A 27,120-nucleotide genomic window follows, 5' to 3' on the forward strand; every position below is an offset into this window, starting at 1 on the left:
CAGGAGGTGCGGGCGAGCCCTGCGGACAGGCCCCCGGCACCACCCGCTCCCCCCTCACGGCGGTGTCAAAGGCCGCCCCGGTGGCGGCTCCACGCGTGAGTAGAGAAGCCCGGCGGGCGGGGTGTGTCACGTGCCCACGTACCCCCCAATCGACGGGGAGGAAAGGCTGGCAGGCCCGCCTACCGCCGGCCACGTGACGCCCGGGCGCGAACGGTCAAGCGGGCGGGGGCCTTCCCGCCGCTCGGCGTCACGTGACGCCCGGCTTTGCCCTCCCCCTCCCCGCCGCCGTCACGTGCGCGGCTGCCAGCGCGCGCTGCGCACCCCTTCGGCGCCCTTGAGGTGCGGCGCGCACCGGCGGGGCTAGGTGCCCGGCGGCCGTAACGGTCCTAACGGCCATAACGGCTGTAACGGCAGCGGGCGTGTCGGCGGTCGCTCGCCCCGGCGCGGGGGCACCTTGGAGGCGGCGGGCGCGGCCGACCCGCCGGGCGGAGGGGCGGCGGGGAGCCAGCCGGGGCATGGCGCAGGGGCCGGGTGAGCAGCGCTCGGCGCGGCACGGGCTGGGCGGCCCCGGCGTGCGGCTGCGGGCTGCTCCCGCCCCGCGCGGCCCCGTCAGGGCGCCCTGAGGGCTGCGGGGTGGCGGGGTGGGGGGCGGCGGCGGGGCGAAGGCCGCCGCGGGGACCCCGGTCAGGGTCTGTGGGGCTGGTGGCCCCGTCCGGGGGAGGAGGGGGGCGGTCTGACAGAAAGGGCGCTTGGCTGGGGGTCCTCGTCCGAGCGGCTTGGCGAGGCTTTCGCTTGGTCTGAATGTCTCCCACACAGCTCCCTCAAAGTCTCTTCCTGCCTGGCGCAGCTCGCAGTATGTTCTTACAGTTTTTGTTGTTTTTTCTTCTGATTCACGGTGTTTCAGTTCATCCTTCCCTTTGTTGTCTGCTTCCTGAAGGCTGAGATCTAGCTTACCGAAAAAGCAGGGCTCTCAACAGTGTTTTGGGTTTTGCTTTTTGTTTTTCTCTCATTGAGCTTTATTTGAATAACTAGCGTTTCTTTAGGTTTTAATACAGTTCTTCTACATTAAATGTTAAAGGAATATCTACTTTTTAAAAACAACTTTCAGAGTTCTAATTTAGACAGCTTAAGTGATCCCTTTTGGAAAGCATGTTGTCACCTACTGAGGAGAGGTAACATGGGCTTTAATCACTTAAACCAGGAGTGGAATTATGAGGAAAAGATACTAAGCATTATAAGTGGAAGTGTGTTTACAGCACAAAGATTTTTAGGAGGAACTGTTCGGAAGATGTAGTAGTTCTTTAGAGCCTTAATATGAATGTTTTCCTTTGAATGCTTATCTCTGTATGCATCAGACTAAAATATAGGTATTGCTTTAGAATATGTCCTGTGTGCATGGCTTCTTCAATAAGCTGCGGTAGTGCTCAGCTTAAAAAAAAACCAAACAGGCATATTGTTATTATAGTTTTGATATGGTGGTTGGATGACTGTCATGCTATTAAGGGATTTTTCCTATGGCTGAAACAGTCTTATGTTCAATAGTATTCATGTGCATGGCATTTTTTGCTTGCTTGTATCTCTTTCAGCTGGTTACTCAAAGCAAATAGGAGGCCTGGTTGTCAGTTCTTAGATCAGCAGGTTTTTCTTTCTCTGTATTGCACATAAAAGGCATCCAGAAATAAATCATGCAGACGTTTGAGCACACAGATTTTGTCACAGAAATCTTGCCTTATGTAAGGTCTAAGGAAAGTAAGTTAAGGCATGTGATTTCAGGGAGTGCAATATCTTTTTGCTGCCAGGAAGAAAGCCACAATAACCTCACTTGATTCACACATCTGATTAACGTTAATAGTATGGATTATTTCCACGTTCTTTCTCAATACTGAAATATGAGATTAAAAAACCAAACATAAACTAGAAAAAACATGGGCAAGATTAGCGTTACATCTAGGATTTCACTCTTTCTTGGTTGAAGTGTATGTAAAATTAAAAAAGGATCAAGTATGCCAGTCGGTTCATGTTGTTCTAAAGCCAGATATCCCAGCTTTTGTGTTCTCACTGCTGTTTATAATTCCTGTAGACAATTAGGATAAATGAAGCCCTGAGCCTGCAGTTTCTTTCTGTGCAGACTAAGTCTGCCCAGCTAGAATAAACGGCAACATTGGAGCCTGAGGAAAGAGTGAAACAAACACACGCAATTTCGTTCAAATAGCCTTTATAAATAAGGGGATAATATTTGAGGAGTTAACTATAGCTTTTTTGTTGAGATGACAATTGGTACTGTTTTCCTGGTAGGATGTTGTGTTAGGCTATTGTTCTCTCCAGCATGGATTTGTTTAGCTGAACTATAAACTCTGTAAAACTTTTATCTAAAATCATTTAACAAAACATTTTGTAAACACTGTTGTGTTTGTTGTTTTTTTTTTTTTTTAAGGCATGGATTCATGTTTCCCTACATGTATCACTGAGAATCAATCTGCACACCTTTTCTTTAGAAAGCAAACTAGTGAGAAGTTGAACTCATAGGCAGCAGTCTAGCACAGAATATTTGAAGGACTTGTGTCTCTGAAAGCATGTGACATTTTCAAATTGTGAGCAGATCTAGATTTTTCCCCCCTAATGTTGATGACTGCTCAGAGTTCAATTTCTTCTTATCACAATATGTGGCTGGTTCAGTTTCCTTCTTTACAAGTCATCCTTTCTTGCTTATTTTTAGCCTCACTGAAATTCAAACAATCATCTTTGTTTCTGTTCCTGTTAGTATTGTATACTGAGATTGTTGGACGATTTCAAAGATGTCAAAGCAGTTAGAAGAGGTATTGTTGATATAAGCTCCCTCTGCTGGTTAGTTCTGCAGTAGAAATAAAGCTGTATGGTGTATAGTTGTTTATCACTGAATCATGTGGCAGAAATGAAGACAGTTGAAAGTAGTGACATACAGTGTTTCTAAAAGCAAGTATCTACTGGAGCACCAAGTTTAAGTTTATGGCTTTTAATTGCAATTTACCTAAAATCTAGATGTTGATATGTAAGTGACAGATCCTCCTTCAAACTGTTGCTTGCCATGTTGCATGCAGAATCTAAATAGCTTGAGAGCTAATATACTGAGACAGCCATCTGCAAACAGATTAAAGTAACTTCATTACTTTGGACTCCATCTGCTGCTATGTTATACTTACAAACTTTCAGTTAAGGTGCACTCATAGCATGTCATGTAGTGGAGTCCAGGCCTGTAGGTGAGTATCAGAAGTAAGCAATAGCCTTAGATAACTTATTGATACAGTACAGGAAGGGTGAGTGAAGGACACTGTTTCTTTGTGCCACTGTTGGCAATTACATGACTGAAGTCTTCTAGGTCAGCCTTCTGTAGCAAGGACTTGCCCATAAGAAACTCTGCACATACCTTCCCCGCGCCATGTTCTGACAAATGTTGTGCAAAGATGAAGTTTGAGTGATTGGTGTGAGAGATCAATCACTATATTGCAGTGTCTACCCTTTCAGAAAGTGTGCAGTGTGTCTTAGAGGATGCTAAAATTAATTGGATTTCTGTTTTGATAACACTGAGTTACTTTACTGACATCTCCATTTACAGTACTATATATAAATAAATACTCCTCAAATACTTTTTCCCCAATGTAGACCTCCCCCCTCTTCCCCCCCTTCTTGTGGCAAATAGAACTTTTATTGGAAAACTAGGAAATTGGTTAAGGTTGTTAAGGAATCCATCTTTAGAGATGAAAAAGGTGGTGCTTATGCCTAGGTTGGGCATTTCTTTTCTGTGGGAAATGGAGAATAAGTAATCAGAACAGCTTTCTATGCACAATTAAAGCTAAGAAACAGGTATCCATGTATAAGCCCCAGAACTTTCAAGTTTGTATGTTATTTCACTCATTTAGACATAAGTATAAACAAAAATAGCTGTTGCTACTGTAAAAATGTTGCCACTGAATGATGATAGGTACTCCAGCGAATGGCAGCATCTAAGGACAATAGTTAATATTTGTAAAGGGGAGGGGAAAAGGACTTGTGTTTGGGGGGAAACAGTACGTATTATATAAAAGGCAGGAGATGTTTTCTCTTGGTTCCTTGTGTGAGTTTTTTTGTTTTAAGGATTTTTGTGAACCTTCATTGGTTGCTAAACCTGGAGAGGGTTTAGGATTGAGATTTATTAAAGAAACCTGCCAGTGGCAGATGAGTTGTCATTAAAAACCTTTTAGGGAAGACTCTTGAAATAATTTGTAGGATTGTGGTAACAGTTGAAATTGGAAATATACTGAATTGTTTTAGATAAAGCAGTGTTAGACGCATCAAAAATTGTAAGAATCTGCATCTGTGGGTGGAGTTCATTGCTTATGCCTTCAGCGTGGAAAGTCTTGTGTGCTTGAAAGCTTTTCTTTTACCTACTGCTATTAGTTTGTCTGACAAGAGACCCAGTTGAGCTTTGAGGTATGGAAATGCAGTGTAACTCACATAGATTTTGGAAGTACTTGGAAAGGTTTTGTCGAAGTGGAGTGGTTAACTGAGTCATACAGTAATGGAAAATAAGCCAAGTGGATTAAAGACTTAGTGCAAAGATCAGAAAGGGAGAGAGAAAGTAGCGTATTTAAAACTGATTACCTTTAGAGTAGAATAGGTTCTCGGGGTGTGGTAAGAATTGTTAATGTTAATTTCCTAGGACATTCTCCATCAAAATAACGTTTTTCTTCATGTTTTAAATTGACAGGATGCATTGGAAAGAACTTCAGTGAAGAAAATATTTTTCTTGATGTCTGGTTTATGACACATTTGTTGTGTGGCCAATTTTATGTTATATGAAGCATGTTAAATAGGTAAAGGCAGAAGCGATGGTTACTTGGTCTGCTCGAAAGAACAAGTCATCGCTGTCTTCTTTTAATTGATTGATAGTGTCATGTGTTAAAAGATTTACCAAAGTGAGGTAATAAATCTTAGCAGCTAACTAGCCGGAGTTTGTAACTGGAGTAGAAATTAAGAAGAAATGCATTCACATCTGTTTAGCTGTGTAGAATGTGCTGTGGTCTTGGCATCAGGTAGACTTTCAAAAATTATTCTACAAATTTATTATGAATGTGCCATCTGGAGACTTCAGGTGTTTTCAAGACCTGCTTCAGATGTGAAATGTAGAGTGAAGTCAGGCTTGTAGTGAGAGAGGTACTTGTAGAGCAGACCTGGGTTTGTTGGAGCATGGTTACGAAATTTGATAAGGAGACAAGTCTGGGTTTTGTTTGTTGGCTTTTTTTGTATACCTACTTCCTGTGTGACCTCAGTGTTTCTCAAACTTTTAAAAAATAATAAACCCCCTCCTTCCAAAACACATCTGCACTGAGCAACCTGTATTTTAGGATTGATTGTGGGTCTTAAATAGCTTTCTGAAGCTGTGGCTTGGTTGTCAGCACATTTTTCAGAAGCCAGCATCAGAAGCAAAGGAAAGAGGCTCTCTTGTGTTCTCACTGTCGTCCATATCCGATGCCCGGGCATCAAGAAGAAGCCTGACTTGAAAACAACAGCACAAAGAATAGTGGAATGGGATAGGACTGCAGCAAACAAATTAAAAGGAAAGAATTAAATGTTGGTGAGAGCATGGTGTCTGCATTTCTTACCCATTGAATGATACCTTAGCCTGCTTTTTTTAAATCCTTTATTGTCATTTATATCATGTCACTGACACTCTGTGGAATTCTCCATCTAGTGCTTTTCACATCTCACAAAACTTGCTGATATCCTTGAGAATGGGTCATCAGTTGTCAGTGGCAGACTCCCTTCAGGGTATAAGTGATGTTACAATTTTTATGTGCAGGACTGAAGGCCTTGATAAGCTCTGTATGTTTGTGTTGACTGTCAGCTTTTTTCCTGAGCTGATGCAATCATCCTGAGGAAACTGGGAAGAAGGAGCATTGTGGAAGGATGTATACATCTGGGTTCGTTGATAGATAATATCTATACCCAGTCATGTTTCCAGCTTTTAATGTGGTCCAGCTTGTTTCTAAGTAATGGATTATGACAATTTTACTTACTCGCTTTTCTCTGATGTGTTTCACTGCTTAATTGTATGAACTCATGAGTTTAGCTCACGCTTTTGTGCTCTCACAAATAGCTTTTGACTATAATAGCAGCTTTTGATTACACAAGAGGTGGCAGATCTGTGTCATGTGCTTAACAACCCCAGCTTTGTTTTTATGTGCACGTTTTACATACGCACCAACAGCTTGCTTACATGGCATATATAAGTTGTAAGACTATAATAAAATTCTCACTTGTGAAATTTTTTAAATAGGAATTCCAACTGAAATTCCCTCAGGAATCCCCTCTGCCACCAGTGGTTATTTGCTAGATCAAAAGCTTTTAGTAACTTTGCTGGTAGAACTTTTTTGTTAAAAGTTCTGAACATTAGTGAACATATGAAGCAGATGTTCAGTTGTACTGAAGTCGAACCAAATATGGTTTACTTAAATATCCTGCTAAGAAAAGGTCTGCTTTTCCGTTGTCTTACCAGTGACTTGCTATTTGTTCGCCTTAAAACACAGAAACAATGATTACATATTGCGTATAAAATAGAATGCTATGCTTTCAAGCCACAACACATGCCTTTTCTGTCATTTAAAGGAAATTACCTTATTGCCTGTTGATGAAAGTGCAAAATACACTTTTTAATAAGCTTTTGGTTTTATTACAGCAATGTCTTCTTACTTGTAGAAACATCATGACACACAGCAGCATCATGGTGGATGTAGGCAAGTGGCCAATATTTACCTTACTGTCACCTCAAGAAATAGCGTCTATTCGGAAAGCGTGTGTATTCGGTACATCAGCTAATGAAGCTATATACATAACACACAATGATGAGGTAAGGCTGTAATAAAGTGGAACATTACAATTGGTTGTTTTCAGAGTCCACTGAATAGCTGTAAATTAATAGCTTCTCAGAAGCATTGTGTGAAATTTGTCAATTTCAAAACATGTTGGATATAACTTATAATATTTTTTTTTTTTTAGTCTTGTATGGGGAAAATATAGATGGAGTATGTAGAAAACTTGCAAATGGCAAAGGCCAGGATGGATTACATGCACTTTTGAAGGCAGTCAGAATTCAAAAGAAGTTGTAGTAGCTTGAAATTAAGTGCAAGCGCTCCAGGTATGAAGATATAAAATGAGGTTATGGCTTGCTAAGTAACAATACAGTAGAAGATTATCTGTGGATCTTAATGATTCAGTAACTCAACACGAGTTAGTATTGTGCCTCTAAAAGAAAACAAGCCATGTGTTCTGGGATGTATTAATGGGAGGGTTTCTGGTAAGACTGGGTAGAGTAGGATTATCTTTTTTTTTTTTTTTTTTTTTTGCCCCCTAAGACCTATGAAAGCTGCCTGTAGGATGAACCTCTCGCAGTACAGCTGTGGCTGCTCTTTACAAAGGCCTTTTAAAAGAAGGTGGTGTCTTTCACTTTCACAGTTTAATAGTTTTTATCATACTTTTTCTGCAAATAACAAGTCTAGCTTTCAGGCCTGCACAGATGTGGAGAATTCTGAATCATCAGTTAACACAGTGTCTCTGTGCTGACTCTTGAGCTTGTTAAACTCCATGAGGGAAATCTCTGGCTGTTGAGAGCCCTTGGCAAAACTGTCCTGGATTTACGAAGACCTGAATATTGCCACATCTGTGCATACCTGAGTATACATCACTTGAAATGAGTATGCCTTTTTTTTTCAGGTATTTGTTTTTGGACTGAATTGCAGTAATTGTTTGGGAACTGGAGATAATCAGAGCACAATAGTACCAAAGAAATTAGAAGCCTTATGTGGAAAGAAGATTTCCAGTCTCAGTTATGGAAGTGGACCCCATGTTGTACTTTGCACTGAAGGTAGAAGATTAACATTTAGTATAGAAACATAAGTCACAGATTTTAAGTTCTGCTTGCATTTAACAAGAATGGATTAAAGTGTAATTTTATTAACTTGTTAATTAGGTAATATACACTAAAGGGTTCTCATTGCTTTTAAGTGGAACTAAATGCATTTGTAATAGGTACGGTGAGTTTCCATTTCCTGTGTTGCAACTGTAGGGTTTTACTCTGTCATTTTTGACCTGCTCAGTCTTATCTGTGCACTTTCATGTATTTCCACAATTAATCTAGAGGTTATATTGTGATATATAAAATAGTTTGTATACAAAGTATATAATTTTTTAATATACAGATGATTCTTGTAATAGTTTCGTTGTTTGTTAATGTCCTTCTACTTTCATGCTGGCATTTGCTAATTTCTTAGAATTCTGCCTGTCTAACTTCCTTGGAATTTTTGGTGGGCTTTATCACAAACTTAAATATTTTTGCAGACGGTGAAGTGTATGCCTGGGGTCATAATGGTTACAGCCAACTTGGGAATGGCACAACCAATCAGGGCATTACTCCTGTTCAAGTTTGCACAAACCTGTTAATAAAGAAGGTGGTGGAAGTAGCCTGTGGCTCTCATCATTCCATGGCACTGTCTTTTGATGGGGATGTAAGTTCAAATCTATTCAAATCTCTTAATCTTCTTCTTGAAGTGAATAGTGCAAGTGGTCTTGCAGTCTGAAGTTCTCTCTTTCTCTACAGTTTCGTTATGATACGACTTTTCTCCTGTTGCCTCAAACTAGGATGTCCTTTTCTTCAGAGCAGATTTGAAAACAACTAAATAAATCCCCTACTCACAGACCCCATCAAAAAAGCCACCCCAACCCAACCACAAAAACAAGGGAATAAAAGCTTAGTAAACTTTTATCTTTCATGTGTTGTATGTCTCGCAGGGATGAGACCGGAAGACTTTGCCACTTAACAGGTGAAAGAATGGTTTGTAAGGTGCACAATGTAACATTGTTATTTGCTTGAAATTCTGTTATTTAAGAGGTAGATAGTTATTTGTATTCACTGGTTCACGTTTGATTCATTTCTCTTGGTCTTCATGATTGCCACACTGGTACTGTGAAAGAATGTTGCTCTGCACACCTCTGCATACCTTGTGTGTAGCTAATGAAAGAGCACTTGGTTTATAGCCAGGTCTGCTTTATTCTATTTGTTTATATGGCTTAAGGCTATTTATTATGGGAAACACATACAATTAGTTTCCAGTTAGTCAGATTTGACCAATGTGTGTGTATCTGTTTTGAGTTGCATGTTACTGCATGGAGGAAGGCCTGGTTTCAGCTCTACTTTAACAAAAGAAGAGTTCTAATTTTAAAACCTTCCTAACAATGAAAACGGAAACTACAATTCTTTCCATCCTGGTAATTGGAGCGTGTCAGTGTTAGGGTTCACTATAGAGTCATAGTGCAGCTGTAATACAAAGTAGCAAATTGGTATTTTGAGGGTAGGAAGGAGACCTTGGGTAAGTTTAAGTGGTTTGTGTTGTATCTAAAAGAGAGCCTGCACTTAGGAAAGTTCTTCATGCTGTCACATTTGACTTGGTTAAACTATAAAATGTAGTGTGCTGGCAGGAAGGAGTGGATGTTCGTGTGTTAAACTAGTGGTGCCAGCTGCTGTGTAGTAGCTGCCTGTGATGGCCGTGCTGTCTCTTGTAATAAATGTCACACGCTTGAAATCTCAATGGAAGTGGGGAAGTTTCTTTGTATTTACCGTGGAGTTGATATTTGCAGCTTGCTTGCCATTGTGGCTAGTTAATGTACTATAAATCTATCCCTAGCGTACCTTGCAGGAGCTTAGCCTATTTGTATCCTGAGATTTTATCTGTACCAGAGCAGATTATACTGAAAGCAGCTAAATGTGTTCAGTAGAGTTTTATTTGCAGAAAGATTTGGCTGCAAAAACCCTTGTAACTTGATATAGCTGGAGTTTTAGAGAGGCATAGAAGTTGGAAGTATTTGTGGAAATGCTTGGCATAATTGTTTTGTACAGTTGGTTCAGTCCAATTTTAATGCAGAGCGAATTAGGAAAAAAAAATAGGACCTTAATGATAGACTTAAAGGACAGCAGATGTCTGTACTTCTCTGAGAGAGGAAACTGATCAGCTCTTCGGCATTTTGATCTACTTCCTGAGATTCTCTACCTCAGTTGTTTGTGTGTGTGTTATTGAAATGAAGATATTTTATAAAGCATCTTCAAATACTTGGTAGGAATCAAATATCCAGTGAATGTGAGTAACAAAAGCAAAGGACTGCTTTCTTTTGTTTTGTTTAATGTAAACATGGCAAATGAGTTGTTTTAGTGGGAGGGTTGTTTGTTCTTGTCTTTTGTGGGATTTTTATTTGGGTTGTTTTTCTTTTGGTGGCAGTGGAGGTGTTAGTTTCTAATAACTGACTTTTGGTTTGGTGTTGCAGTAAACAGGTGGCCTCTGGCACCAAAGGATGTGCAGACTTCATGTTAGGGTATCTGTCAGTGTGCTTTTATTAGCCAATGACTGGATATTTTCAAGAGGACAAACTTTTTAATTGGGTGAAGCGCCAGAAAATGAACTGTCAGAACTAGTTTTATGCCAAACTATGCATATGTGTGTGTCACGGTTTAGCCCCAGCTGGCAACTAAGCACCACAAAGCCACTCCCTCCCTCCCTGCTGTCACCCCCATGGGATAGGGATGAGAATCAGGAAAAGGTAAACCTTGTGGGTTGCGGTAGGAACAGTTTAATAATTGAAATAAAGTAAAATATAATAGTGACAACAAGTGTAATGAAAAGGAGAGAGCGAAGGATAAACCCCAAGGAAAAACACGTGATGCACAATGTAATTGCTCACCACCCACTGACTGATGCCCATCTAGTCCCTGAGCAGTGATCAGCAACTCCCAGCCAACTCCCCCCCAGTTTATATACTGAGCATGATATTTTATGGTATAGAATATCCCTTTGGCTAGTTTGAGTTCTAAATATATATAATATAATATTGGAATAATATTCTAATATTCTGTAATATTCTAAATATTACACTAAATCCAAAGCATAGCACTGTACCAGCTACTAGGAAGAAAATTACCTCTGTCCCAAGCATGCATATAATAAAAATTGAAGGAACTGAAAATACAGAGATATAAATATTTTTTTTATACCAAACTACTTCCCTGTCTTCTGGAATTTTAGATAAAAGGAAGGAGTATTTTTTGGTTTTATTATCATTAGTTTGCTACTGACAAACTTTGAACTGTCAAAGATGGTACTTTTTTGCTAATGCCGTTGTGTAAGACAGTTTTGCTACTGTGAAACGTGGGCTGATCTCCTTTCACAGCTTTTGAAAGATACAGAAGAGGTATGAGTGTCCAGCAGCAACCTGGTTTAGAGTTCTGTGAAGAAAACTAAATAGCTGTAAATTGGGGGGGTCAGCTTGTCTGGGAAACAAATTACATTCTGTTTTGCATTCCTTTTTCCAGTGTCGTGAAAGTATAAAGATATTCCACTTACTAGGCTCTTATAGTCTGACATATTTAATATGGAAATAGGTTCCTTTTTGTTTCCTGTTATAGTCAGATGCTCTGATTCTGTAGCAAGACACTGAAAAAAGTACCATGTTCATATTTGCTAGATCAGTCCTATTGCTGTTTATAATTTTTAGCTGTTGAAAATGAATTTTAAGTATTTTAGCTTGTTAAATGGGATAGTTTACCCAATCTGATGCTGACGACACTGAGATAAATTTGTTACTATCGTTACTATTATTAAGGCTTAAACTGCAGGTTTTTTGTTTGTCTGTTTTTATGGACAGCTGTATGCTTGGGGCTATAATAACTGTGGTCAAGTGGGATCTGGATCTACAGCAAACCAGCCGACTCCTCGTAGGGTTTCGAACTGTTTACAGGGTAAAATGGTAGTTGGCATTGCTTGTGGTCAGACCTCCTCCATGGCTGTAGTAAACAATGGTGAGGTAAGCATTGCTACATTCTCATGTTTTCTCTCTGTTACCCAGACTTGAAAGGTTAATGTCTGAACATGGGGAAATGCTGAAAAGGAGTCCTCAACTTACAGAGTTGTATTGATAGAGTTATATTACTGTTATATTGATAACTTCTGTGAGACCACTTCAAGGAAAATTCTGCAATTAACTGGAGATGCTGTCTTTACACTGAACATTCCTTCTTGTGGCGAAGACTGTATTGTAACATAATTCTTATTCATGTCTGCAACTGCAAGAATTTGAACAGTTGTATTAAGCATGTCTGTCTTCATATTTCAATAGATTGTTTAACATATGTCTTCATTAGATTTTTTTGAAAGCGTGCACAATTAAATAGTTAGTCTTTCTGCAAGAATACACTGACTGATCCTGGTTCTTAAACACGCTGCTTAATTGCCAGCAACAAAACCAAACCAATCTTTTGAACATTGCACTAGTATTGTGCAACTGTTTGTTTCACGTACATTTATGGTGCTATCTTGCTTCTAGGTATGAACTGTAACCTCAATTTTACTACATTTCACCAAACTTGGAGTGTAGGATTTCTTTGAGACTGGAAGGACTGTAAAAGTCACTGAGGTTGAGATGAGCTTTCATTGTGCATACTTTTGTCTTAATGTGCCCACTGTAACAAAACTAAAGTAAAAATTAGAGCTAAACTGGGGACTTCAGTTTAAACTAATCCAATAGCTAATCAGCTGATCAGAATAATTCATTGTCTTTAATGAAAGAAAAAATAATAAATAGAAAGGAAGTTGTAGAGGTCAACTAAATGTTGACACTATGGGAGAGATTTTGCTGTATTGTTTATTGCAAAATTCCTACTGCTTCAAAGACAAATATATTTTAACCTTCTTTAAAAGGTAAATGCAGGATTGGAAAGTTGAATACAGTTAGTCATTACAGTATATTTAATATCTTTCACCCTTCCCTGTATTGCTCTTGAAATAGCGTACAGTTTTTTAATAAGATGTATCCAGCACAAGTCAGAAAAGTACTAAGTCTTAAATGTTCTGTACTTCTACAGAGGAGTGGCTTAATTTTGTTTTCCTTTTACAATCAGGTTTATGGCTGGGGTTACAATGGTAATGGTCAGCTAGGTCTTGGAAACAATGGCAATCAACTAACACCATGCAGAGTGGGAGCGTTACATGGTGTGTGTATACTCCAGGTATGTCTAATGTGGAGATGAAAGTGTGGCTAGCATCTGTTTAAACTTTATCTTTGGCGTCTTATACCTGCTTCTGGATTTCACAGTTCAAATACTGATTTTTGTCAGTTCCTATAAATTACATTAGGCTTATAAAAAGTGCAAGTAAGCTGTAAAATACTTGCTTTTGTAAATGTTCTGAGTGATTTAAAGTTAGCTAGTGTAAGTAAATTATACCACTGATGCAAATTGCATCTTTGTTACAAAGCTGAATGAATGAAATGCACTAGGCAAAGACAAGAAATGAAGGGGAACAAGATGTTCAAACTAGATTCTACATCAATATTCCTGTTAGCCCTTCAGAAGTGTGGGGAGAGGGAAAATGAGTCATGGGTGTGGATTTGGTTGTTTGGTGGTGGGGGTTTGTTTGGGGGGTTTGGGAGGGCTTTTTTGCTGCTTTTTTTTTTTTCCTGCTAAAGAATAAAACTAAAATTTAGGATTTCCTGGGGTTTTAGTAAGGTTCTGTGGAGTTTCATGTGATAACTTGGGTTGAATGATTGTTGGTTGTTAAACTGCAGCTCTTGTAGTTTGTATAGTATTCAAAATAGCTAATTCTGAAAGTATTTCAGAGTTGCAAGATGTGATCAAGTTCACTGTTCTTTGTGTGAAGAAACTGCAACTGAAAGCAAGTAAAAGCTAGGGAGAGTTCACAAAAGTGCAGTAAATATTTAGGAGTAATGAATGAACACTAAATTAATGAAGTTGGAACTTTTCCAGTACCTACAGTTAATGTATTTTGTGATAGCTTTAGGTACTGAGAAACACATTTGTAGTGCTAAATGAAGAATACCTGAGATATTTAACATCAGCTAGACAAAGGTAATGTGTGCGATAATTTTGTTTCTCATCTCTGTTTTGTTTAGTAGTAATGCTTGTACATTTACTTACAGATTGCCTGTGGCTATGCGCACACACTAGCACTAACAGATGAGGGTTTGCTCTATGCCTGGGGAGCTAACACTTATGGGCAGCTGGGAACTGGCAATAAAAGTAACCAGCTAAGCCCGATGCAGATCATGATGGAAAAAGAAAGGTAATCTTGCTGAAGCTGTTTCTGGATTGATAAGTCTGAGCATGTGTTATGCAGTTTCTAGCACTGGAAGCATGCGTGTGTAGGGCTTGGTGGATTGTTTTTGTATTGCTAATGTTAAAAGCATAGGAAAGGATGATAACTTACAGTTTACTGTAGGCTTGAGTGCTTTCTGCTATCTGTAATGATTATTGAAAGTAAACATTCTTTGTATTTACCTTATACTGAAAGATAACGAATGACTAAGTGTTAGGTTATTCTAAATATGGTTCCTTTGGTTAAAAATTTGGAGCTATGAAATTGATAAGCCAAGCTTTTAAGCTGCACTGAGGCCTACATTTTGGGTGGGAGGGGAGGGAGAGGGGGAAGGAAGCACCACCTTTATAAGGAGTGGCATGTGAGGAAAAACAGATTTTCTCAAAGGCTGACAATAGCCAACCACATAAACAGAACTTGATTTGCAAGGTTGCTAGAGCTAAGGGCAGATAATACCACTTTTATTAGTGGTACCAGTTAGTAGTTTCTTAGTTTCCTAGACTCATAAAAGAATAACCCTAACCCTTCACCCTTTTTCAGCACCCTTGTCATCCTCATATTTGGGATGGCTCTTCTGATATTTACCTACAAACTTGGACCTCAGTCTCATTCTCTGGGCCCATGTGTATGATTAACATACCTCAGTTTGGAAACCTCTTAGTCTATAAATCCCTTAACCTGTAAATCTCTTAACTTGTAATCTCCTCTTAACTAGGAAACAGTTTTGGTTGGTTTTTCTCCTCCATTTCTGAACTTTCTTTTTGGGAAGTCGTTCCTATTTTTTTCCTGTTTCTCACACTAAACAATAAATTAAAAGCTGCACAGTGCTGAGATTATTTAAGAGCTTAAAAAATGAGTGGAGGGAAAGAAGAAAGGAACCACCACAACAGAAACCACTGAGGTGAGGCTGGCTTGTCTGTGAAGGAAGTGACATTAGCAAAGCAAAAGAAAATATTCTTTAAAAAAGCACTGGAAGAGAAATGTGCGTGTTTGCAAATAAATCAACTTTGTTTTCTTAGCGTTCTATTTCTTGAGTAAACTAAGGGGAGCTGTTGCATTTAGAACTGTATGTGAACTCAAGCATGGGATTATAATAAAACTGGCATTTGTTCAATGGCTAAAGGAGGGAGATGTCGTAGAACTTCTGCTTGGAATCTAAGGGAGAGAGAAGTCACTTGAACTTATTAATATTGCTTCACTTGGCTCCCTTGGAAACAGTGCTGTAAGTGGGTGAACTGTCATTTCCTGTGAGGCATATTACTGCTGCTTCTTCTGGTCTTTTAATTTATATAACTCTTTTGTCATTTATATGTAATGCTGGTGACAGTTCCTTAGGAGGTGGTATTTGATGCTATCTTGGAGAATATTCTCCAAATAGCTTATAAGGAGCTTCTAGACGTGTTAGTTTGGAGGAACAGCTATGAAGGCCAGCTTCCTGAATTTTAATGTTAAGTGTCTGCTTAACACATTACCCTGTATGTGTACTCTAAGTATACTGTACATATACATGTATTATAGTACATGTTCTTAAGTATACACTTCTATAGTATAGTTACTCTAAAAATAGGAATCTGTTCTGCTAAGGAAAGGAAGTTTGGGGAAGGTAGTAGTTTAGGTGCATAGCTATGATGGAAAGCAAGTTGTCTCTAAAATAATTACTTTATGATGTCTCTTGCAGAGATGCTGAAAAATCTCAATGTTGCATAGAGGTTCATAAATTGATCATGGTGTAAACCAACCCATTAGTTTTTTATCTGCCAGAAATTACTGATACATACTGAAAGTGATTGTAGGTTCTTTCTGTGTTTGATCTTGAAAACAATTTTTGCACTTAAAATGTAAGCTTTATGTAAAAAACCCTTTTTTCCTAAAAAGCTAACTCTTCATGGATATTGTTGGGTAAAGGAACAAACATTTTTACATGTATATTTTTAGACTGCTTGGAAAGACATTTATCCCAGCTGATCTGTTTCTGGCACAAAGGCATGAAATCCTCTGATGTATTTTTTTAGTGTGGAGAAAAAACAGGAAAGCGTAGCTTTTGTTTTGAACTGACACTGGCACTTCCCCTGGTTTTTGCTTATCATGTGAACAGAGACACTGGAAATGTCCTTGCGGTCCTTTTAATGGAAGTGTGATTCTTCTTAGTTATTGTAATGTTTCAGATAGCAAGATAGGGATTGTCTGAGCAATGGGAAAACAGAAGAGATTGTGTATCAGCAGCTCTAATATTTTAAGGAACTATGTGAGGTGGGTGAAAATAATATATAGACTTTATTTAAAAAACAACCATAACTTTCCAAGAACGTGGAGTTAAGTGTGTGTATTCACCTCTTCTTAAATGAAGCACTGTCCATGTACTGTCCTGAATTTCAGTGTTGAGGCTTTCAACAGCAAAAGAAAGTGTTTCCTACAGGTAGTAGGTCAGATCTCTGTCTACATACAAAAAAAACAGATTAAAAGAGGGGTAGAAAGGAGGGTATATTGAAAAATACATAGGAACTTAATCTCAAAATGAGATAATTTTTGTAATATCGATTTGAAAGAAGTTCTGAAAAATGCTTTGCAAAACCCTTAGTAGTATAACCTTCTTGTCTGTTCCCTAACTGGAGGTTTCATAAGCTCCATAAGCATTTTTTCTTGAGAGTAAGTCTCATGTGCATTGGTTTTAAAGGGGAAAAACAAAACTTTGTTTTTCTTCATTCCTTTCCCATGGTTATGGAAGAAAAAGAAGGAATGTCAACTGATGAGAATGACAGAATGCAGTATCTGATTACAATAAAATCTACAAGCAATCTGAAAATGCCATTTCAGTTTTTAAATATCCACTCAAACAGTATCTCATTTGCGCAGGACAAAGAAAGAAGTACAGGAGTGTAGATGCATAGTTTGGTTGGCTGTTACTTTGGTGAGACATTTGGAAGGTCACTTGGTTCTGTACCTTACAAGGTTTCTTCTGTTTGCAGGGTTGTGGAGATTGCAGCCTGCCACTCTGCTCACACATCAGCTGCCAAGACCCAGAGCGGCCAGGTGTACATGTGGGGCCAATGCCGTGGGCAGTCAGTGATCCTTCCCCACCTCACTCACTTTGCCTGCACCGACGACGTGTTTGCTTGCTTTGCTACTCCTGCTGTTATGTGGCGTCTGCTGTCAGTAGGTAAGAACAAGCTCCGGTATGGCAGCCAATGCTATAACCTCTGTGTACATATGTAGTAATTAGTACAGGATACCACTTCTATGTCAGGATGGTTCCTGCTTTAAGCAGAAGCAGTAATTAAAACTAGCTCTTTCAGCTAAGTTTTTTTTCTTCTGAAGAAAACAGTCGACTTCAGCAGCTAAGGGTTCAGCATAGGGTTAACAAGATTGTTTGTTTACCAGTATACATCTGGAGAGAATCCTTGTTTACCATCGTACTGTGAATATTGTCTGTTTCCAACCTTTGTATTGTTTGAGCTCCAGCCGAGGACTGGGAAGGACTTTTGGATCATTAAACATAACTTTTTTTTCTCTTGATACTATTCCTACTTGGAAGAGTGCTCCTGATGCCTGTTACTTTGCTATCTAGCAACTTTGAATTGTAAGGGTTATCTCTAGCTTTTCCTCCTTAGTATTTACCCTTCCAATATGAATATGAAGGGGAAAATCTCACTCATATGCTTCATGTTAGGAAAGTAAAGAATTCCAAGTTTTCATTTTTGAGATTATTTCTCTCATCTCAGTTTAGTTTGACTTTCCCCAAAGACAGGCGGGCTTGTCAATAGTTGTACCTGTAAAACAAGACTCTAATAGAATTGTTTTCTGTGTTGGAACTCTCTTATATTGCCTTGGATTACATTTTGGGATGCAGCCTCTGTGACCACCAACTTAAGCCCAAGCTTTTCTTCTTGATTATCTTTGATTCACATGCTGCTAATTCTTATTTGACCCCAAATATAAACAAATATTAATACAGCTATAAAATGCTTAGCTTGCACTAAGCAAACACTGAGGTGTTTTCATGTTCAAAACGTGAAGATGTTTTCATCTTACATCTGTTGCTTCAGTTCTTGAGATCATTTAGGAGATCTAATCTGTTTTCACATTGACAACAGATCCTAATTTTGTTAGTCCCCGTACAAAACTGGTTTCATGGAGGCATCACATCCTAAGTAACCTTTCTGCAGACTCGGACTTCATCTTTGTATGTGGCTCGTCCTAACCCAGCTTCTCCATCTTAACCTGTTATTTAGCATGTTGTCACATTTCTAGAGGGCATCTCATCTATAGAGGAAAACTGGATAGTTTTACTAAAGACAGAGAAGACTAGCTTGGAGTGATCTGCTTCTGGGTAAACTCCATCGTGTTTTATCCCACCTCACTTTCTTCATTCTCTAATCCTCTGTGATATGTGTTAGTCTTGCCCTCTGTAGAGGTCTGACGGTTGTGCAGTCTGTTGCCTTTTGCTAATAGTGAAGGTGTTTTAAATGACATCTCCCCAGTTCAGTACCTTTCAAGTTCTTGATTTTTATGAGGTGTTCCCAGACTGAGTATAACAAGGTATTTGACCTTTGTACTTGCATTTTAATTCCTCTTAGCCTTTGGGGTTTTTTTCTCTTCTTATTTTGATAATCCTACTTACTGAATATTTAAATCAAAAGCATTAATTCTGGGGACATTTTTAATCTTCATTTTCCATATAATTTTTTTCCTTCACTTTTTTTATTCATATAGGTTAAAAACTTTTTTCTTTTTTTTTCTTAGTGAGAGCTAACTCTGCATAAAAGTTATTGTTCTAATTCTGATTTTGATGGCTTTGCCAAAAAAATTAATCAGTCACTCAGGATTGGCTGTGGTGAAGTACAAATATTCAGCTGTTTTTAAGGAATGAACTTAAGGTATTTGGAGTGAAAGTTGATCTACTGCATAGCTTAAGCTAAGCTGATGACCTAGAAAAAAAATCACATGAGCAAATGGAGGGGGATTGGAACATGGTTTAGTCAGCCCTGATGAGATGCAGGTTCTGTGGATGATCCGTGTAAATTGGAGGAGTGTATGGTCTTTTGTGGCACAAACATGATTTGTCTGTTACAGAAGTATTTCATTTTAAATACCAGCTAATTTAGCTGTCCCTAATGGTGAAGAGGGATTTGTGGTTTGTATATGGATGAACAATACGCAGTTCTGTGGGACACAAGAGACAGACCACATCCTGTTACAGTAAAAATCTACTTATTTATCCTTTCCATGCTGTGCTTCTGAGAAACCATGTGTTTTGAAACACACTTTTAAGATGTATGAACAGAAGCCTCAAGTAGTGGGGTTAAATTAGATTTTCTAAAACTTCAGATTTCTCAACTTACCGCAAACCTTGGCCAACTTGTGCTGCAACTCTTGTATGATTTCTAGAGGTACAGAATGGGACCTCTGTGGGACCAGTGCCATAGGCCTTAATATACAGAACTGTCAAAAAGCTGTAATATCTCAGCTCTAATCCACTTCCAAAATTGCTGAAGTCCTGTGTCCTTGGTTATACCAAGGACACGGTGTCTACTGTCTCTCTTCTTCAACAACACTGCTGTTGGGTTTTGTGTTGTCATAACTGACTAATAAACTGAGTGTAATGGTGTCAGTGATAGTTCTTGTTAGCGAGACCTGGCAAAGACCTTAACAGACAACCTGCAGGCTATCTCTAATCTGCCAGCACAAAAAAAGTGGCCAGCTGGTGACATGTTTTCTTGCCCTTCAGGCTCAGTTCACACCCTGTCAGTGGGGCTGAAGTACTGTACACCATGTTTCAAGTGAGTTGCAGGTGATGCTGCAGGCTCCCGTTACCAGTGGCCTGCAGGTTATCCACAGGTTCTAGTTTGCAGGTTGCAGAGCTGAGCTGACCCAGCACTAGCACTGAGCTGCCAGCAGGCTGGTTTCCTGGGTGGTGCCCAGGCAGAGAATGAGAAAGTTCTCCAGGTACCTTCCTTGGTGCTGTGCTACCTCTGTGCCATGAGCTGGAATGGGAAATGCCGACCACTGCTGCCTGTAGCTGTTGCGGAGCAGCCCTTGCCAACAGGAAATGGTATTGGATTAATTCATTGTTACCATTTCACCGCTTAAGCCAATGGAGCCCTGATAACTGACCTATTTTCCTTGGTATGCTCTTAGTTGAGCTGCTAGCTTTAGCTAGTGGTGTGTGTGTTCTATTTAATATGTTTAATGGTTTTTTTTGTTTGTTTTAAAAATGTTTCTCTAGAGCATGAAGACTTTTTAACAGTAGCAGAGTCTCTGAAGAAAGAATTTGACAGCCCAGAAACCTCAGACCTTAAGTTCCGTGTGGATGGAAAGTACATCCATGTCCATAAAGCTGTTCTGAAAATCAGGTAGTGGTCATGTTTCACAGCTGCTGTTCATGCAGAATAACCTCTCAGTATTGCACCTAAAGGGGGAAAAAATGTAAGGGGTAGGGAGGGACCCCTAAACCTGTAATATATGGCATCTATGTATCCATAATCACTTTAAATGAAGCGATTGTGAAAAAAAGTTGGATCAGAACTCTGTCTTAAAATGGTCCGTATTAAATTTTCACTAAGCCTGTTTGTTGTTCCCAGGTTAATAAATTCTGTTAAGTTGGCCTGAATGCAATGGATACACAGGTGTTTCTGTAGCATAGATCAAGTAAGAGTTTTATCTTGATGCATAACAATGCCCACAGCATTAGGAACCAAAATGTGGACCACTGGCTGTGATGGAGTATGGTAAAATATTAGTGAATATTGCAGACTGCCCCAAATACGTATTTCAGGGGGACTGTAATGTAACATTCCATGTGTTCATAAAATAGTGTTCCAGATGATGTCTTTGTCTCTTAGGTGTGAACACTTCAGAACCATGTTCCAGTCGTACTGGAATGAGGATATGAAGGAAGTGATAGAAATAGACCAGTTTTCTTATCCTGTGTATCGTGCCTTTCTTGAGTACTTGTATACAGACAGTGTTGACCTTCCGCCTGAAGATGCAATAGGTATTGCTTACGGTCCAGTTATATTGGAAAGCAGCATCCAGAAAAACTGACACGGGATACAGAATAAATGTATTAATATTGGCTTCTGGTCTAGCCTATAATGCATTTTACTGCTGATTAATTAAGCTGTCTTTAAAATACTGTTGCAGCAAACTTACATATTTAGAAAAAAACTATGAGCTGTTTTTTTCAAGCTTGGGTGAGAGACTATTTATCTGGGTTAAAATACTTGCATGTTTTACTAAATTGAGTCGATGTTTGTTTAGGATAAGGTCAAAGAATCTCAGCAGATCTAATAGGGAAACTTGGACAGCAGAGCAAAGAGCAAGCTGTAATTCAGGCACAGATTTTTATAATGGTAGGGGTTTTTTTCTCATGTTGCAGTGCCTGTTTTGTGATAGTTCCACTCTTGCAAGCAGTTAGATATGCAAATCAGTGGAACAGCTTGCGTATTTACAGAGATTAATAGGATTTGTGTCATGAGGTAGTAAAAGGCCTTTCTTCCTGTGTAATGGTAAAATGCATTTTTCTGAGAAGTAACCTACTTGGAAAAAGCATGTTATAGAGCTATAGAACACTGCATACAGAATACAGGTGCAGTCTATGCACCAGGAGCATAAACTCCTGTTGAAAGAAGAGATCATTACAGCTGACTAATACGGTGGCATTTTCATTGCAGGGCTTTTGGATTTGGCTACTTCATACTGTGAAAATAGACTGAAAAAACTGTGTCAACACATTATCAAGAGAGGAATTACTGTGGAAAATGCGTTTTCATTGCTCTCTGCTGCTGTCAGATATGATGCAGAGGTAAACTTCTAAACTTCAATCTCTTAAATAGGTGGCTGCTTTCTGACAAACTATGGAGAAAAGCAGCCAGTTATATTTTCATATAAGCTCTCTCTTGCTATCAGATAATACTACTTGCCATTTTCAGAATTTAAGAATGCTGGACTTATAAAAACTGTATTTGCTGTAAGAGATGTATTTTATTTTTTTTTCTATAAACCAGTACTGGGAAGGTGAACTAGTACAGATATCTAAAGATGCCTTAAGTCCCAGGCTGAGACTCAGTGTCTGTAAATGTTTGCATTGCCTTATTTAATGGTAAAAGGTTAGGATGCTGTGCCAAGCTTCATGAATTACTGTTTCTGGGGTGAAAAACAACACTAAGAAAAATCTCTGAGGAGGAAAACACTAGCTCTGAAACAAGGGAAGGGTTTAAACACAAAGAAAAACTGTAACAATAGGAAGAGCAGTCTTGTAAGCTTTAAGTTACTTATTTGTTGTGTGATGTCATATGGTAGTAGGTTTGGGGATTGAGTGCATTGGAGATTTTTTTTGGTTGGCGGGGTGTTTTTTGTTGTTTTTTTGTTTGGCTTGTTTAGCTACAGTCAAATACACTTTCAGTCTTCACAGTATGCTAACTAATGACACAGCAGGATAAGAACTGTTCTATGGACCTAATAAATGTTGAAGACAGAGAAAGAGTGTGTGAAAGGTGGGGGGAAGGCTAGCAAAGCTTCCCTGTTGCATAATGGCTGACTTCACTACTAGATCACTAACATGCTGCTTCATGAACTAATTAGGAAGTATTCCTGGGCTTGCCTCGGCTATTTATGTTCAGCATAGTATCTGTGCATCATGTTTGCAACTTTGCAATTGGCTAGTTTTTAACTTGCTACTTATGCTCTTAAAGCAGTTTTGGTACTTGGTAAATCAGCTCATTGCTTTGCCTTTTACATAATATTCAGCAATTAGCATGCAGGTGCCCTAACTTATTTCAGAGCCTTGTGGTGCTTTGCTTGTTTGGTATACCTTACCCAAAGGGTTGTGCTAGTGTCTGAATTGTGGCTTCAGCTCTACTGTGAATAATGATTTCTTTAGTGGGAGTTCATGGAAAATAGGAAGATTTCCATATTTTAGCCTCAAAAGACTGTTAGCAGGATGGGTCTTCAGTGTGTGATTGATTCCACTTGTAAAGGGTAGAAAAAAATCCAGTTACTATGCCTTGGGTTTACCTCACTAGCTAAATGAAGTTAGAAATGACAATAGAACTGTAGGCTGAAAGGCTACATCAAGGAGATAGAATGGGTGACACAGAGGGGTGGCTTTTTTACTAAAAATTTTAGTAAAAATTGGTTTTTACAGGCTGTAATGCTAGATGGGGGCTTGAAATTGCTTGGGTGATGTTCATTCAAAGGACTGTGCATCTGGAAGACAACAGTTAAAGGAAGCTGCTTTCCTAATTTAAAATAACTCTGTGACTTGAAACTTTCCTATGCTTGCTTTGGGGGACTGACTGACATGGCTAGAATTAGGTCAGGTCTGGCTTCTTATTGCAGCTTTTAATTATCATTGGATATATCTTGTGCTTTTATTCACTTCAGTCTGTATTAAGTAGTTTGCTGGGAGTGCATCCATCTGCAAATGAAATTCAGTCTTTTTTTTAAACAGAAATTTAATTTTTCCAAAGTTACTTACTAATAGTACAGTATTTCTGTTTATTGTATGCTTTTGTTGCATTGACTTGGAATATGAATTTTTTAATAAAGCAGTGCAAAATATTGTAATGTGTATGATGTAATTTTGTTTAAAATGCTAGCTCATGCTGTTACTTAGAAAAGAAAACCATCAGTGTTCAGTTCTAATAAGCTTGTCTTTTTTTGTTGCACAGATGCCACACAAGTCAAGATCTGCAGCTTCAGAATGCCTGGTTTTAGGCCAGGATATATTTTTATATTATTGTTGTGTCAAGAACTCTCACTGGCACACAGTTGCTCTAGCTTCCTTAAGTGAAAACATGAATATTAATCAGTCTTCTTTCGTACCTCATGGCTTAAAGAGCTCTGCAAATTTGTTATGCCTTACTGCAGCACCCAGTCTGCTGAGCAACTAAGGAAGGGTGTGTTCTCACATATGAAGTATTAGTTCTACAAACTTAAAAATTAGAACAGGGTGGGCAGTTGCTATTTTGCAAGGGCTGCAGCCTCCTCCTTATAGCAGCTTAGATCTGCAATGCAAAGAGTAGACTTTCTCCTCAAAAGAGGAGTTGGAAACAATCTGAGTGGGAAGTGTTCTGTGATCAACTTTACATTGACAACAACTGTGTCTTGTTTTTTTTTTTTTTTAGACATCCTTTCTCTCTGACATCATGCGGGTGCAATGATGGTTGTGAGGCTTTTCTAATCGTTAAATGGAAGGCACTTCCAAGTAGACTCAAATATCCAGAGCCTACTTTCTGCAAGAATTGCTATGCTGTATTGTACTACAGTACTTCCTTTGAATAATTTTTGGGACATCTGTGAAATACTTTGTAATGCGGGTCTGTTTCTAATGCACAGAAAGGCTGCCTGCCTAAACCTTGCTTTAAAACTCTCCACTCAGTATATGCTTGGATCGAGCCTGACACGCAACTTTAAGGTTTCAGTGAAGCCCTTAATTAAGCAGGAAGTCAAGCAACCTTATGTATAGATTTGAGTTTATATTATGGAACAAAAGAGCTGAATTTTCTTAATCCACAGTCTCAGTTATGTATCATTACCCCAAGTTCTCCTGTTTATATTGGGCTTTAATAGCTGTTAGTGAATGCAGGTGAAACTCTTAAAGCGGGAAAACTTTTAACAAATTATGGTTACTTTTCCCCTTGTAACCATGTTACGTGGGCAGAATTATCATTTTCTGTTGCATTTACAAAGTGACAGTGTGTGGGAAAACCATTGAGAGCCACTGGTTAGCCATGTATTTGTCTAATTCTCTGCTAAAATAAAGCATATACAGGCGCTTGTGCCTGAATGTAATTTAAAGATATAAAGATAATAAGTTTGTTTGGTTTTTGTGTTTTTCTCTGTTTAGGACTTAGAGGAATTCTGCTTTAAGTTTTGTGTCAATCATTTGACAGAAGTGACACAAACCACAGCGTTTTGGCAAATGGATGGTCGCCTGCTAAAGGAATTCATTGCTAAAGCCAGTAAATGCGGAGCCTTTAAGAACTGAAATGAGGCTGTAAGTTATGGGTGTTTGTAGGGGTCTTTTGCAGTTACAACAGTATGTCATAACTGTATGGGTAAAAGTGAGTCTTACCTGCTTCCTTGTAGGAGAAGATGTGAAGGGCCAGAGTGAAAACATGTTTTCTGTGCTCGAGTGAACTGTTGCAAAAATGTCAAGTGAAATATTCACTTCCATTTAGCAAGCCTGGATGGTGGAACTTGCTCAAGATTTCAGACAGAGTGAGTAACTGCTGCAGTGTGCAAAGGACACCAGCTGTGTTAAGGACTCACCTTTTTAGCCTAGGAGAGCTCCATTCTAGCACCACCTGTTCGTATTTTCAATTTACTTTTTGGTGTTGGAGAATAGTCTGACCTGAGCCACTGAATGATGTCACTTAAATCATTAACTCCCTGGGGTTATAGAGAAACAAATGGCATGGATATCTCTTACTGCATTTGCATGATCATGGATGAATTTGCCATTTGCTGTGTGTAATTAACCAACTGTATCTGGTGCTTAGAAAAGTGTGCAAAACTATCATACGCTCAAAGCCTATGCAAGTGACTTTGAAGAAAGGCATAACTAGCAAATTTAATTGGAAGTAAATCTCTTATATTTGAGTATACCTTAATATTAAGTTGTAATGTGTACTTTGTGTAATCTGTTCAAGCAATATTTATAATGGTTAATGGAAAAAAAAATCCCTCTTCAGTGATTACATTGGTTCCCTTGGAGAGGAAGAGATACACTGTTCTGAAAGCAGTGGTTTTGCATTTGTGTTGTCTAAATCTAAACTATGTGTAATAAAATCCACTTTTTTTTACCTGTTCACTAGCAAACTTCTTTGGACTATGGAGAAAATGGCAAGCTTTTTGTGTTACATACCGTATATAAGCTGCTTGATTTTAAAAAACAAAAAAAGCAAAGAAAAAAGCACCAAAAATCCCAACACCTCCCCCCCCATGTATTCCTGCACCTTACAGATTTCACTGCTTGACAAACACCTGTGATCTGTTTCAGAAACAGGGAATTTATTTGTAGGTGCTAATTCAAACCCCAATGACTACAATCTATGGATCTGATTTTTTTTTTTCCACTAAGTTGATATGTGACTGTAACCTTAGAGCAGGTGTGTACAGACATACACACCTACTAATGCTATTGTGTGCTTTTAAGTTGTTACATCCACATCAAATGTGAGGTAGAGCAGAGAACTTGGGAATTTTAGATTTGTAGTTTGTTAACTACAGGTCTAATTTTGGGGTTCTGACTCTGCTGAGTTTTGCAAAGCTGAGGATGTTGTGTTGTTTGTAGAGGCCAGGGAGCTTCTGCAGCACGTTGGGCATTCAGTCCAGGGTAGTCTGAGACAAAATGCTTCCAGCTGTGTCGTAACTGTTTCTACACCTTGTTTTGGATTGTGAACTCCAGCCTGAAGATCTCAGCTTGGCAGGGGGTGGAACAGAAGAGTACAGGACTTGTCCTTTAAGCTGTTCTGAAGCTTGTCAGTAATTTGCATTGCTGCTATAGGAAAAAAGGGCCCACAGGAGCTTTTATGTCTTTGTGATGACAGTGGATTTGCATCTTCCTTTGTTCCCTAAGAACAGAGAAATCCCCACTTCATGTCAATACACTTTCAGTTTAAGTGGGGGTTTTCTAGGCAGAATAGCGGTGAGTGGTGCTTGGGTCCTTGGCTTAGGCAGGAAATGGGTTTTATTTCTAGTCCTGGACACCCAGCAGGCCTGAACTGTATCAGCAAGTAAACCACTCTAGTTTTGTTCTATGTGGCACAGCTAATAGTTCTACCCTAAAAGCTTATGTTTTGGAACTTGTTACTTTGTGCTTATTGATTTCCACCTCCATGCAGAACAAGCTCAAGTTACAAACTTTTACTAGTCAGGGAGAGAGTAACAACTCTTTCAACAGGACGGTGCTGCAGCCTCTCATGACAAGTGGTGTTTGATATCATCATTAGGG

At 39.0% G+C, this 27,120-nt stretch overlaps 1 protein-coding gene across 5 annotated transcripts; it reads left to right on the top strand.

The window, feature by feature from the left end:
- Positions 1-266: 266 nt before the first annotated feature.
- Positions 267-25,969, top strand: RCBTB1 (RCC1 and BTB domain containing protein 1). Of its 5 annotated transcripts, none has more exons than XM_055701833.1 (13): positions 267-531; positions 6,692-6,862; positions 7,726-7,876; positions 8,350-8,516; positions 11,701-11,859; positions 12,953-13,060; positions 13,990-14,132; positions 17,132-17,322; positions 20,389-20,515; positions 21,005-21,156; positions 21,836-21,966; positions 25,012-25,161; positions 25,254-25,969. In XM_055701833.1, the coding sequence occupies exons 2-12, from the start codon at positions 6,719-6,721 to the stop codon at positions 25,150-25,152; spliced, it is 1,614 nt and encodes a 537-aa protein (XP_055557808.1). In that variant the 5' UTR covers positions 267-531; positions 6,692-6,718; the 3' UTR covers positions 25,153-25,161; positions 25,254-25,969. The 5 variants fall into 5 exon arrangements, 4 of the variants coding, with proteins under 4 accessions (XP_055557808.1, XP_055557807.1, XP_027671659.1 ...); XM_055701832.1 differs by having other exon boundaries at positions 6,712-6,862; XM_027815858.2 differs by lacking the exon at positions 267-531 and adding an exon at positions 880-4,829 and having other exon boundaries at positions 6,712-6,862.
- Positions 25,970-27,120: the final 1,151 nt, after the last annotated feature.

Source organism: Falco cherrug, chromosome 2 (assembly GCF_023634085.1).
Source record: "Falco cherrug isolate bFalChe1 chromosome 2, bFalChe1.pri, whole genome shotgun sequence".
Taxonomy (NCBI): domain Eukaryota; kingdom Metazoa; phylum Chordata; class Aves; order Falconiformes; family Falconidae; genus Falco; species Falco cherrug.

Coding starts and splice junctions, on each gene's coding strand:
- RCBTB1 (XM_014286189.3), top strand. CDS start 6,644: ATGAAAGTGCAAAATACACTTTTTAATAAGCTTTTGGTTTTATTACAG. Junction 11,860..12,952: donor CTGTAGTAAACAATGGTGAG/GTAAGCATTGCT, acceptor TTTTACAATCAG/GTTTATGGCTGGGGTTACAA. Junction 21,967..25,011: donor CTGTCAGATATGATGCAGAG/GTAAACTTCTAA, acceptor TTCTCTGTTTAG/GACTTAGAGGAATTCTGCTT.